Genomic DNA, 12,928 nt, shown 5'->3' on the forward strand with positions numbered 1-12,928 from the left:
GATAATAGATATTCAAGGCAAAAATAAATAAACAAATAAATAAAATAAAACAAAAAAGGGTGCTGGTTATGAGTGGTTGCCCAGGCAGACAGAAGTGTAGAAAACAAGAGGTAAAAAGGTGTGTGTGTGTGTGGGGGGGGGGGGGGTTATTTATGGTGGCAATAAAAAAATAGAAGGGGTAGAGCAATGTAAGGGTGGGCAGTACCGAGTCAAGGAAGGAACACAATAGAAGAGAAAATGATAGATAGAGGGAGGACAGAATGAAGATAAGAGAGTTTAAAAGCTGAGAGTGGGAACTAGTGAAAGTTGAAAGTTTAGAATATGGAGACTATAATAATGGAGTATGTTTTGGAGGGTGTTCTCATCTGGACAGTTCACAGAAACTGGTATAGTACTGGTACTGGCAAGATGGGGCGGGGAGGGGGGGGGGGGGGGGGCAGATCCAATTTGGTGGTGTACACCTTTGGATGGTTGAGTAAGCAGTTAACCATAAAGTTGTTCAACAGTGGGTTAGTTATCACACCACATGGAGAATTGCACAATAATTGCAGTACAGATGGAAGGATGTACCTGATTACACATATGGCCCTACCTTTGATTAGCCCCCCTGCGGGTCCGAGGATTAGAATAGGCCCGAGGTATTCCTGCCTGTCGTAAGAGGTGACTAAAAGGAGTCCATCCCCCTCACGGGGGTAGTTAGCGCCTGCGTCTGGAGACGGACGGTTCCACGACCTATAATTGTGGTCTTTTTGGTTTTTCACTTCTCGTTTCTTCCTTCCTTTTGTTGGTTCCTTTCTTTGCTCTTCTCCACCTCACTGTCTTCCTTACTCTTTCCCTTGACTTCTCCTTGCCTTCTCATTGCCTTCTTCTCCTTGCCTTCTCATTGCCTTCTTCTCCTTGCCTTCTCATTGCCTTCTTCTCCTTGCCTTCTCATTGCCTTCTTCTCCTTGCCTTCTCTGGTCTCCGCCTCGGCATTTGAGACAGTCTGTCCTCTTTCTCCCTCTCTCTCTTCTTTTTACTCTTCTTCCTTCCTCCCTGTGCGTGCCCAAAGGCCGACCCACGCGTTCGCACGCGTAGCCGGTGACGGGGTAACGCGTAATTCCCCGCCCTGGGTAGACATGTAAGGCACGCGCGTACCCCCTGGTAAAGGCCAGGCCCGGGGAGGGGTGATTGCCTGAGCTGATACCCTCTGACCATGCCGATTGGTCCCTCCGTCTGTTTCTCGGGAGGTGTGACCTGAGGTGTAAACATTCACCTAAGGCGGGAGTGCCCTCTGAGAGGGTCCCCACAAGGAAGGAGCGCGCCATTGGAGATGCTGGCAATCATGGGGGATTCCTCCGCAATGGATTCTACTCCATCTCTTTCGACTTCTGCCCAAAAACGGAAACGTGACCAGCCACCAGTGACAAAAGTACTACCGCCAGCCCCACAGTTCCTTGTTGTTTCTCGATCTGAGGACGGAAAGGATTTTTCCTCTGTCAACCCTTTCGTTATCCAGAAGGGCGTAGATGCCATAGCCGGATCTGTCAAATCTTGTACCAGGTTGCGTAACGGTACCTTATTACTAGAAACTGAGAGTGCCTTTCAGGCACAAAAACTGCTTCGGGCCACACTCCTGTACACGTTCCCTGTCCGGGTGGAGGCCCACTGAACTTTGAATTCGTCTCGTGGTGTAGTCTATACTAGCTTCCTCGACGGATTGACTGACGAGGAGATTCAATCTTTCCTCGCTGAGCAGGGTGTGACGGCTGTCCATAGGGTCATGAAAAAGGTCAACAATGACCTTGTACCGACCCGGACACTTTTCTTGACCTTCGATAGTGTTAAGCTGCCATCGCGCATCAAGGCGGGCTACGAGGTTATTTCTGTTCGCCCCTATGTCCCGACACCTAAGCGCTGCTACCAGTGTCAGCGTTTCAATCACACTCGCCAGTCTTGTTCCAATGCGGCTAAATGTGTCACTTGTGGCAGGGATGCCCATGAGGGTGACTGTCCACCTCCGTCTCCTCATTGTGTGAACTGTCAGGGTGACCATGCCGCATCCTCCCGCGACTGTCCTGTCTATAAGGAAGAACGCTGTATCCAAGAAATTCGGGTCAAAGAGAAAGTGTCCACCTCGGCTGCTCGCAAGCTATTGGCTAGTAGGAAGCCCGCGCTGCTCCCAGCGGGGAAATACAGTACTGTCCTCGCCTCTCCTCGGACTACCAGGGAGGTAGCAACCCAGACATGCGATCTGACTTTCAGCACCACGGTCGTCCGTTCGGCCAGTGCTAAGATCGCGCGGTCGACGTCTCCTCTTCCTCCCATCACCCCACAGACACCAGCCCCTTCATCAGCTTCTGCTAAGACGAAGACCCCGAAGTCAGATGCACGGGCCTTCAAGAAGGAACCATCCCGTGCAGACTTCCTACGTACCTCGACCTCCCAGCCTTCGACCGGTACTTCCACCAAACGTCCTTCCAAAAAGGCTCATAGGAAGCACAGTTCTCCTTCTCCGCCACGGCGCATTTCTTCTCCTGCGCCACCCAGCGGTTGCCGCCCCAGGCCGTCATCCGTTTCGCCTGGCCACACCGCTGGTAGCCGTACATCTGGCCGTTCACCGGCGGAGGAAGCTCCCCCTCCCGGCCATCCTCCCGAGATGGCCGATGAACCTATAGACCCAATGGACGATGACTGTCCGCCTACTGATAGTGGCGGCAGTGCTCGCTCGAAGCCAGGCCCTCAGCGGCCTTCGAGGTGACCCCTTCTTTCATCTTCCTTTTCTTACGATGGCACTTATTCACTGGAATATTCGCAGCATTCGCTCCAACCGAGAGGACTTGAAGTTGCTGCTCCGCTTGCACCGTCCGCTCGTCGTAGCCCTCCAGGAAACGAAGCTACGCCCATGCGATCAAATTGCCTTGGCACACTACACCTCTGTGCGTTTTGACCTACCCCCTGTGGTGGGTATCCCAGCTCATGGAGGGGTTATGTTGCTGGTCCGGGATGATATTTACTACGATCCCACCACGTTGCACACCAGCCTGCAGGCAGTTGCCATCCGCATTACTCTCCCCACTTTTACGTTTTCCTTTTGTACCGTTTACACTCCATCGTCATCTGCCGTTACCAGGGCAGACATGATGCAACTTATTGCTCAGCTACCTGCACCATTTTTGTTAACTGGAGACTTCAATGCCCACCATCCCCTTTGGGGGTCTCCAGCATCATGCCCGAGGGGCTCCTTGTTAGCAGACCTTTTCAACCAGCTCAATCTTGTCTGCCTCAATACTGGCGCCCCTACTTTTCTTTCGGACACATCTCACACCTATTCCCATTTAGACCTCTCTATATGTACTCCCCAACTTGCACGCCGGTTTGAGTGGTATGCGCTTTCTGATACATATTCGAGCGACCACTTCCCATGTGTTATCCATCTCCTGCAGCATACCCCCTCTCCGTGCTCCTCTAGTTGGACCACCTCCAAGGCAGACTGGGGGCTCTTCTCTTCTAGGGCGACCTTTCAGGATCAAACCTTCACAAGCTGCGATCGTCAGGTCGCACACCTCACGGAAGTCATTCTTGCTGCTGCTGAATATTCCATCCCTCACCCTACTTCTTCTCCACGTCGCGTACCGGTCCCCTGGTGGACCGCAGCATGTAGAGACGCTTTACGTGCTCGTCGACGTGCTTTACGCACATTTAAACGCCACCCTACAGTGGCGAATTGTATCAATTATAAACGATTACGTGCTCAGTGTCGTCGTATTATCAAAGAAAGCAAGAAAGCCAGCTGGGCTGCTTTCACAAGCACCTTCAACAGTTTTACTCCTTCTTCTGTTGTCTGGGGTAGCCTGCGCCGGCTATCTGGCACTAAGGTCCACTCACCAGTTTCTGGCTTGAAGGTCGCGAATGACGTCCTTGTGGCCCCTGTGGCTGTCTCCAATGCCTTCGGCCGCTTTTTCGCAGAGGTTTCGAGCTCCGCTCATTACCACCTTGCCTTCCTCCCCCGCAAACAGGCAGAGGAGGCTAGGCCACCTAACTTCCGCTCCTCGAATTGTGAAAGTTATAATGCCCCATTCACCATGCGGGAACTCGAAAACGCACTTGGCCGATCACGGTCCTCCGCTCCAGGGCCTGATTCTATTCATATTCAGATGCTGAAGAACCTTTCTCCTGCGGGTAAAGGTTTTCTTCTTCGTACATACAATCGCATCTGGATTGAGGGACATGTTCCCGCATGCTGGCGCGAGTCTATTGTTGCCCCGATTCCTAAGCCGGGGAAGGACAAGCACTTGCCTTCCAGTTATCGACCTATCTCGCTTACCAGCTGTGTCTGTAAAGTGATGGAGCGAATGGTTAACTCTCGATTGGTTTGGCTGCTCGAGTCTCGATGCCTACTTACCAATGTACAATGTGGATTTCGTAGGCGCCGCTCTGCTGTTGACCATCTGGTTACCTTGTCGACCTTCATTATGAATAACTTCTTGCGGAAGCGCCCAACCGCGGCTGTGTTCTTTGATTTGGAGAAGGCTTACGACACCTGTTGGCAGGCGGGCATCCTCCGCACCATGCATACATGGGGCCTTCGCGGTCGCCTCCCTCTTTTTATTCGTTCCTTTTTAATGGATCGACAGTTCAGGGTACGTGTGGGTTCTGTCCTGTCAGACACCTTTCGCCAGGAGAATGGGGTGCCACAGGGCTCAGTTTTGAGTGTCGCTCTCTTCGCCATCGCGATCAATCCAATAATGGATTGCCTCCCAGCTGATGTATCAGGCTCCCTTTTCGTGGACGATTTTACCATCTATTGCAGCGCGCAGTGTACACGTGTCCTGGAGCGCTGTCTTCAGCGTTCTCTTGACCGTCTTTCCTCCTGGAGTGTCGCCAATGGCTTCCGTTTTTCTGCCGAGAAGACGGTCTGTATTAACTTCTGGCGCTACAAAGAGTTCCTCCCACCGTCCTTACAACTCGGTCCCATTGCTCTCCCAATCGTGGAGACAACCAAATTTTTAGGCCTTACATTTGACAGGAAACTTAGCTGGTCTCCACATGTGTCATATTTGGCCGCCCGTTGTACCCGTTCTTTAAATGTCCTCCGTGTTCTCAGTGGTATGTCGTGGGGAGGTGATCGAACCGTCCTACTTCGTCTATATCGGTTGATCGTCCGCTCCAAGCTGGATTATGGGAGCTTCGTATACTCCTCTGCACGGCCATCCATCTTACGCCGCCTCAACTCCATACAACATCGGGGTTTACGACTTGCGATCGGAGCATTTTATACTAGTCCCGTAGAGAGTCTTCATGCTGACGCTGGCGAATTGCCACTCACCTACCGGCGCGATATACTGCTTTGTCGGTATGCCTGTCGGCTACTGTCAATGCCCAACCATCCGTCTTATCGTTCCTTTTTTGACGACTCTCTCGACCGTCAATACGGGTTGTATGTCTCTGCCCTGCTACCCCCTGGAGTTCGCTTTCGTCGCCTCCAACACCTTAATTTTTCACTCCCTGCAACCTTTCGAGTGGGCGAGAGCCACACGCCACCTTGGCTTCAGGCTCAGGTCCGCGTTCACCTTGACCTCAGCTCGCTCCCAAAAGAGGTTACCCCCGGTTCGGTCTACCACTCCCGTTTTTTGGAACTTCGTTCGAAGTTCATCAACATGACTTTCATTTATACAGATGGCTCTAAGACCAATGACGGGGTCGGGTGTTCCTTTATTGTCGGGGCACAAAGTTTCAAATACCGGCTCCATGGCCATTGTTCGGTCTTCACAGCTGAGCTCTTTGCCCTCTACCAGGCTGTTCTTTACATCTGCCGCCACCGACATTCTGCTTATGTCATCTGCTCCGACTCCCTGAGCGCCATCCAGAGCCTCAGTGATCCATACCCGGTTCACCCTTTCGTACACCGGATCCAACGCTCTCTTCAGCAGCTGGTGGACGTCGGTTCTCCGGTTAGCTTTATGTGGGTTCCTGGCCATGTCGGTATCCCTGGAAACGAAGCTGCAGATGCCGCGGCCAAGGCTGCGGTCCTCCAGCCTCGGACGGCTTCTTGTTGTGTCCCTTCGTCCGATTTTAGCAGGGTCATTTGTCGGTGCATTTTATCGCTGTGGCATGCCGATTGGGCTGCACTTACAGACAACAAGCTTCGGGCCTTAAAACCTCTTCCCGTGGCTTGGACGTCCTCCTCACGCCCTTCTCGGCGGGAGGAGGTAGTTTTGGCCCGGTTAAGAATTGGACACTGCCGGTTCAGCCATCGCCATCTGCTGACGGCTGCGCCGGCGCCGTTCTGCCCATGTGGGCACTTGCTGACGGTTCCACACATTTTAATGTCCTGTCCAGATTTTAACACACTGCGTCTAGATCTTAACCTGCCAAGTACTTTCGATGCCATTTTAGCGGATGACCCACGAGCAGCTGCTCGTGTTCTTCATTTTATCAATTTGACAAACCTCTATAAGGACATTTGATGATGCTGTTTTTTAATCCTATGCCTGTCAGTCTGTCTTATATCGTGTTTTCCCTTTTAGTTGTTGTTTTAAACTTGTGCCTCGCGGTGCATTCTTAACGTAGTCAGGGCGCTAATGACCATTGAAGTTGTGCGCCCTAAAAAAAAAAAAAAAAAACTTTGATTAGGTTGAAAATTCCTGTCAGTGAATTGCAGTAGTGTATGGTGGGTTAGTGTATGAGGCTGTTTTTCATATGGGTTGTGCACACAGAATGATCTGAGGGAATCAGAATTGGGAGCAGCAACAGCACAAAGATGGGGTAGGATACTGCATAAGCTAAGAGGGTAACATAGCACTATTTGGGGGAGGGGAATTAGGGTTGGATTTTGAGTAGGATATTCTACACCTCAGTGCACAATTAGAGATAACTGAACCACTAGCAACAGGTGTGATTAAGTTTTTCAATGTGCAGGAACTGCCAGTTGGTTGCTTGTTTCAGAATTTGTGAAGAGTTTGTTAGTGTCGAGCATTAATGTACTCTGTCTCTGGCTGTGCAGAATATTGTTTACCAATAAAGATTCTCACAAGGTCTGTTTGGAGAACTCTTACTTCCAACTGCAAATACGGTTCTAACAGGTACCAAGGCCACTCATTATTCTACATCCTAAGGATGTGTGTTTTGCCTACACTCTTATTGTAAATGCAGTCACTTACCTTCTGGAACAATTGTGTCATTCACTGACTTAGCTCTGAAATGTTTAGTCATTAGGTCAGTGTGCTCCCTTATGAATGCTAGTGATCCAAGTGCAGAACTAGAGAAAGGTAGCCCACCTTTCTTGTTCTTTGACCATATTTCCAGCAACCACTCACTACACTGGCGCAGTACAGTACTACTACAGTGAGCAGATACATGCTCTCCATCATTATCATTTCTTATGTCACCTATGCCAGCAACTGAAAAGAGAAGCAATGATTGAATGACTCTAGCAGTTTACACCACTTATGAAAAGTGAAAGAAACACATTATGTACAAAAGACAAAACATATCTGTTGAATCAGGAATCTATTACACTGATGAATACAAACCTGTCTTCTTAAAGTAAGTATTATTTGGTGGATTTAATATGGGGAGATGATTTTGTGGAGCTTCCAGGACTGTGATGATCGTATCAAAGTTGGGCAGGTGCAACAGATTCTTTGGTAGATAACGGTACTTCCAGGTGGGAGCAGAAAACAGGTATAGATGAAGTAATGACAGCTGCTGTTGAGCAATTAAGCCCCCACTTTAGCCAGTTACCAGTTTTTGTGATATTGGCACTGCTATTCATAAAATTATATTAAGAATATGAAATAGGATAGATTGCTACTTTCCACATAGAGGAGGTCTTGAGTGGCGAACAGGCACATTGATAAAAGACTGCTGGATATTATCAGTTATCAGACTAAATCCTTCATCAGATGTAGGCAAAACAAACATGCATTCACACATGATCGTTAATTCCTGACTGCCCCTAGATGGGCATGGCCGTGTCCGTCCGTCCGTCCGTGTGTGTGTGTGTGTGTGTGTGTGTGTGTGTGTGTGTGTGTGCATTTTGTCTACATCTGATGATGGATTTCGGCAGATAGCTGATAATATTTAGCACGCTTCATTCAATGTGCCTATTTCCACTCAACACCTATCCTATCCTATTTCATACTCTAGTTATTCCATCTTGTACATTCCACTGATAATATTTCTGTTACATAAACTAAATTGTTACAGTATTAATTACAAAATGTTCCCCTGCTCTCCTATTGTATAGCATAAATCAGATTCCATGTTGAAAATTTGACCCTCAGGTAGAAATTCATGACGAATCAAGTCACTGCTATTGAAAAAGGCAATTTTTTTTACGTGAGAAAGATGATGAACACCAAGCAATTCACTGTTGCTTGGTCTCTGGATTGTATTGATAGCATCAGGTCTCATCTCCTGTAATGATGATTCCCAAAAACTGTGGATTCCTTATCTTAATATGAGGGAATATTTGATTCATTTGTTGGTCTGATGTTAACATAAGTTTTTTTTTAATAATCACTCACTCTGTTGATAGGGTGTCTTCTTGTGGCGTCTTCCGTTACAGTCATTGCCATGGTTCCTTAAATCTTGTTAACCACTGTTCATAAACTTGCAAAGAAGACTTAAAATGTGTCAATACAATCACCTCTATTGTGCAGCAGAAATGAGATGGTGGTCTAAACAAAGTGTGTTTTGATTTAATTATTGTCATGTTGATTCTGGTGTTATTTGTCACTTGCTATATTTTTTGCACGCTTTAGTGATGCATCTTTGATGTTGGTTGACTAAATATGTTAAAATAAGAAAGATTGTGACAATTTGATATTAATAATGACAGCACAAAAATTATTTTTATGATTTCTATTGGAACACAGATTACTACAAGGTGTACAACTTTGCTTCCGCCATTTTTTCCCAAACATTTGATGCTTTAATGAAACTAATTGGTTACACATGTATTATTCAAAGTATCTTCCATCACTGGCCACTATTTTCTCCCACCTTTCAGGCAGTGTATGAATCCCATCTCGAAAGAATTGTTCATCTTTTGAAGGGAACCACGAATCGATCCAATTTGTGACTTCCTCATTAGTTCGGAAGTGTTGGGTCAGCCATGCCATGTGCCATTGATCTAAACAGGTGATAATCAGAGTGAGCAATGTCTGGAGAATGTGGTAGTGGGGTTGGACTTCCCATTTTAATGTTTCCAAGTACATTTTGACTTCTTTTGCAACATGGGGTCGAGCGTTGTCGTGCTGCAAAATCACTTTATCGTGCCTCTCGCTGTATTGCAGCCATTTGTCCTTTAATGCTCTGCTCAAACACATTAAATGCATTTGATAATAAGCACTGTGATTGTTTCACTTGGTTTTAACACCTCATAGTACACGACACCCAGCTGGTCCCACCAAATGCAGAGCATGATCTTGGAGCTGTCAATCTACATCTACATCTACATGATTATTCTGCTATTCACAATAAAGTGCCTGGCGGAGGGTTCAATGGACCACCTTCAAGCTGTCTCTCTACAGTTCCACTCTTGAGCGGCATGCGGGAAAAATGAGCATTAAATTTTTCTGTGCGAGCCCTGATTTCTCTTATTTTATCGTGATGATCATTTCTCCCTATGTGGGTGGGTGCCAACAGAATGTTTTCACAATCAGAGGAGAAAATTGAATATTTGGTTTGGCCGTCGACGTGGAAGCATGGCCAGAATATCCCCACGATTTTTTGCATTTAGGGTTATCATAATGAACCCATTTTTCATCCCCAATCACAATGAGATGCAGAAATCCCTTCTGTTTTTGCCCCTGAAGCAACTGTTCACAAACACACAAACGCCGTTCAACATCTCTTGGTTTCAGCTCACACAGGAAGCTGTATGGAGTGTTGTGTTGTCATGCAGGAGAACAATGGCTTTGCTTAATTTTCCATGCCTCTCATTTTTTAAAAGTTTTGGCAACAAAAATTAAGCTTTCCTGTACACTTCAAATTCACAGAAAGTTTCCAGCTGCCACACCATTTCACTCACACACTGTGATACACATATTATTTGCATCACAGCAGAACTGTGTCCGCAGGAACACCTTGCCCTCTTGTGGCAAGGCACCACTCTTGTTGCACAGTTGTCTTAGCACAGTGTGACATGTAACTTACTTTACTAAAGTCCCTATGTAATAACTGCTATGCAGTGTTCTGTGTAATATGACTACTGGCAGATGTCTATCCAAAATGTGACTAACCACATACTAAATCATTTCATCAACATGGTGCACTCCAGAACTGCAGTGGCTCAACAGCTGCATCAGTGTCCATGATATCACCAGAGAACCAACTACTCTGGATTTACTGCTGCAGAACCAACTATTCTGGATCGTGCTCGTAAAAACTGCCCATTCAACACATCCTCCAATATCACACTCCTGTTCGACTAATCCTTCAGTAGCCTTGCCCTCTGCTGGCCTCTTTCAACTCTTTGTTTTTCTTCAGTTTCAGGACTGATTGTCTCGTACAGGAGCTTGTATATTGTTAACAGCTTATTTTGGCCATTCAGAATGGAATGTCAAGTAGAGAAAAATGAACACCTCCAACACATTTTACTCTTTGAGTTTAATTGAGGATTTAGCACTGCAGAAGCCACTAAAATAATACAGGTTGTAAATGGGAGGGACGCATTTTCTGAGAGGACAGAACAGAAATGGTTTTCTCATTTCTGAGAAGGAAAATCTGACTTGTGTGATGAACCACATTCTGCAAGACCATCTCTTTTTGATGAAAATTGTCTAAATCAAAGTTCATATGACTAATTAGAGAGTGTGATGTCTTTTGTCTCTGAAGCTCAAGCAGTTTGTCCCAAATTTGATAGGACACAGATTTACAATGGTGACTACCCTTTACCTAAATTAGTTTTTATTTTATTCCTTACTGGCGCAGAATTACAAATGTATTTAGCTCCGCATATTAGCATCCTTAAATGCTGGAATCTTTGTGTCTTCTCCAAACTGCCTACCTTTAAGGTAACCGTGGCCACCACAAGCTTCTCGGCATTCTTGAGTTCCATCAACCGTTACACTAGTTACCAGATATTTTCCCACTGATGCTATCTGTTGTAGCTCCTTTGCTGCAATGATATCCTATATGAAAATGGATACAAGACACAATAAGATATTCCACAGTATGAATAGTTACCTAATAATTCTTGATACTTATGTAATGAATCTGACAGTTCTACGTTGATTTCTAGTGTGTAGAGAAAAGAGTATTGCAGTAAAAATTTACCTTTGGGTGCTGGTTGTCAAGAGCCTGTCCAAGAAAGTCTGCAAAAATCTTGAAAGCAAAGCTCGATGCTAAGTAGGGGAAAAGTCTCCATTGCTGAAAATATATGCCATTCATGAAAACTACTGCAATGTAGAAAAAAAATTAAAAGACAAAAGGAGTGTGAGGACAAGAAAAAAGAAAGGAGGAGAAATGGAGACAATGTCTATAACTTCTTAAGTGTTAGATAATTAAAGTGAATTCTGTTTTAAATTACTGCCATACTGTTACAGATCAATTCAAAATCTCTGTATTCCAGATAATAATGGTGCTGAGTCACAGACTATCAACAAGTCACATTTTAAATGTGCCACGTGACAACTGCACCATTCCTTGAAACATTGTAAGGTACCTGCTTCACATACCACTCCAAATGGACATCAATAACCATGTGCTAGAAGTGGTGGTGTTTGGGGTGAAAGGTAGGTGGAGGATACACTCAAGTCTAAAAGAAGTCACTCCTGTTCCAAAACATGTCTGATTACATGAAGGCTGCATTAGATATGCCAAGCAAAGCCTACGTGTTATGTAAGGGGTCTCGTAATAGCAGCAATATTTCTTCAATACCTTCTGGATGGTAATGCTCACCAAATCTGTGGTATCTTTGATAAAGCTACATGTGCCTCCTGCATCATTCTAAATGGTAGGAACCTCATGGACCTTGGCCTTCTTTGGTTGGGAACAGGTTTGGCAACTCCAGGTTTTCTAAGCAAGGTCTGGTGAGCACTGCCAGCCAACTGCACTGTAAGCTCTGGGCATTCCTCAGCGACCACTGTGAGGCGTGACAGTGGAATGATGAGCCCAGACAGCAAGGATGTTACAAACCTGTACTTAAAACACTCATTCTCAAGGCCAGCTGTGTGCTGACAATATGGATAGCTGCTGAGGTGGAACAGTTGCTAGCAGGTAACCCTGTGGAATCTACTGCACCTTAGTTGTTTAAGACTTTACCCAGGTAAGTGGGGACTCTGTCTGTGTGGACACATGTTTTTCTAGCTGCTACACTCCTAGTGGTTCAGGTTCTTGATTGGGCAGTATTAACCCCAAAGGACCTCATCTGGCAAGTCCATATCAGACGCCTGCCAATACAAGAAAAAGCAGTGGTAGTAACAGTCTATATCCTGTGGTAGATAATCTTTTTGTTGTAATGAAACATGGGGAATATACTTCTGCAACATTGTAGCCTTCCTACATACGTACTGACAGCCTTTGAGAAACTCACCGCACAACTTTAATCCATCAAGAGTCTGTGTAACAGGACACTGGTTGAAACTATGAGGGCTAGCCGAGTAAATTTTTAAATGCCAAATCACTTGGTGAGTGTTCCATCATCAGTGAGTTGCACACTGGATTATATTTCTGTGAGTGCGTTACAACATGTGATATCGTGGATACATATGTCAAAGAACAGCAACAGGAATGAGAAAGTGAAGGTGTCATCACAGTTAGGAATTACATGAAAAGAGTAAATGGTGAGCTTCAGAAGATATGATCTTTTATTCTGACTTCCCATTTACTGAAATTGCAGCTGGAGTTATCCACTCTAGTGGTAGACCTAATGTGTAGCTTGACCATGACAACTTTATGATTTTACTGGTGCTGCTAGAAACAGAGAAAATCAGCTATG

The 12,928-nt window shown here is 46.0% G+C and overlaps 1 protein-coding gene across 10 annotated transcripts in view; it reads right to left on the bottom strand.

Moving 5' to 3' along the window:
* Positions 1 to 12,928, bottom strand: part of LOC126170411 (peroxisomal acyl-coenzyme A oxidase 3-like) — a 97,555-nt gene that overhangs the window by 13,062 nt on the left and 71,565 nt on the right. For all 10 annotated transcript variants that reach the window (XM_049920725.1, XM_049920724.1, XM_049920729.1 and 7 more), the window contains 3 exons: positions 11,266 to 11,358; positions 10,997 to 11,120; positions 7,143 to 7,382 (listed from right to left, as the gene is read on the bottom strand). In XM_049920725.1, coding sequence (XP_049776682.1) covers positions 7,143 to 7,382; positions 10,997 to 11,120; positions 11,266 to 11,358 — 457 coding nt within the window. The remainder of the gene's footprint in view (positions 1 to 7,142; positions 7,383 to 10,996; positions 11,121 to 11,265; positions 11,359 to 12,928) is intronic.

The sequence above is a fragment of the Schistocerca cancellata genome, chromosome 1, assembly GCF_023864275.1.
Source record: "Schistocerca cancellata isolate TAMUIC-IGC-003103 chromosome 1, iqSchCanc2.1, whole genome shotgun sequence".
Lineage (NCBI taxonomy): Eukaryota > Metazoa > Arthropoda > Insecta > Orthoptera > Acrididae > Schistocerca > Schistocerca cancellata.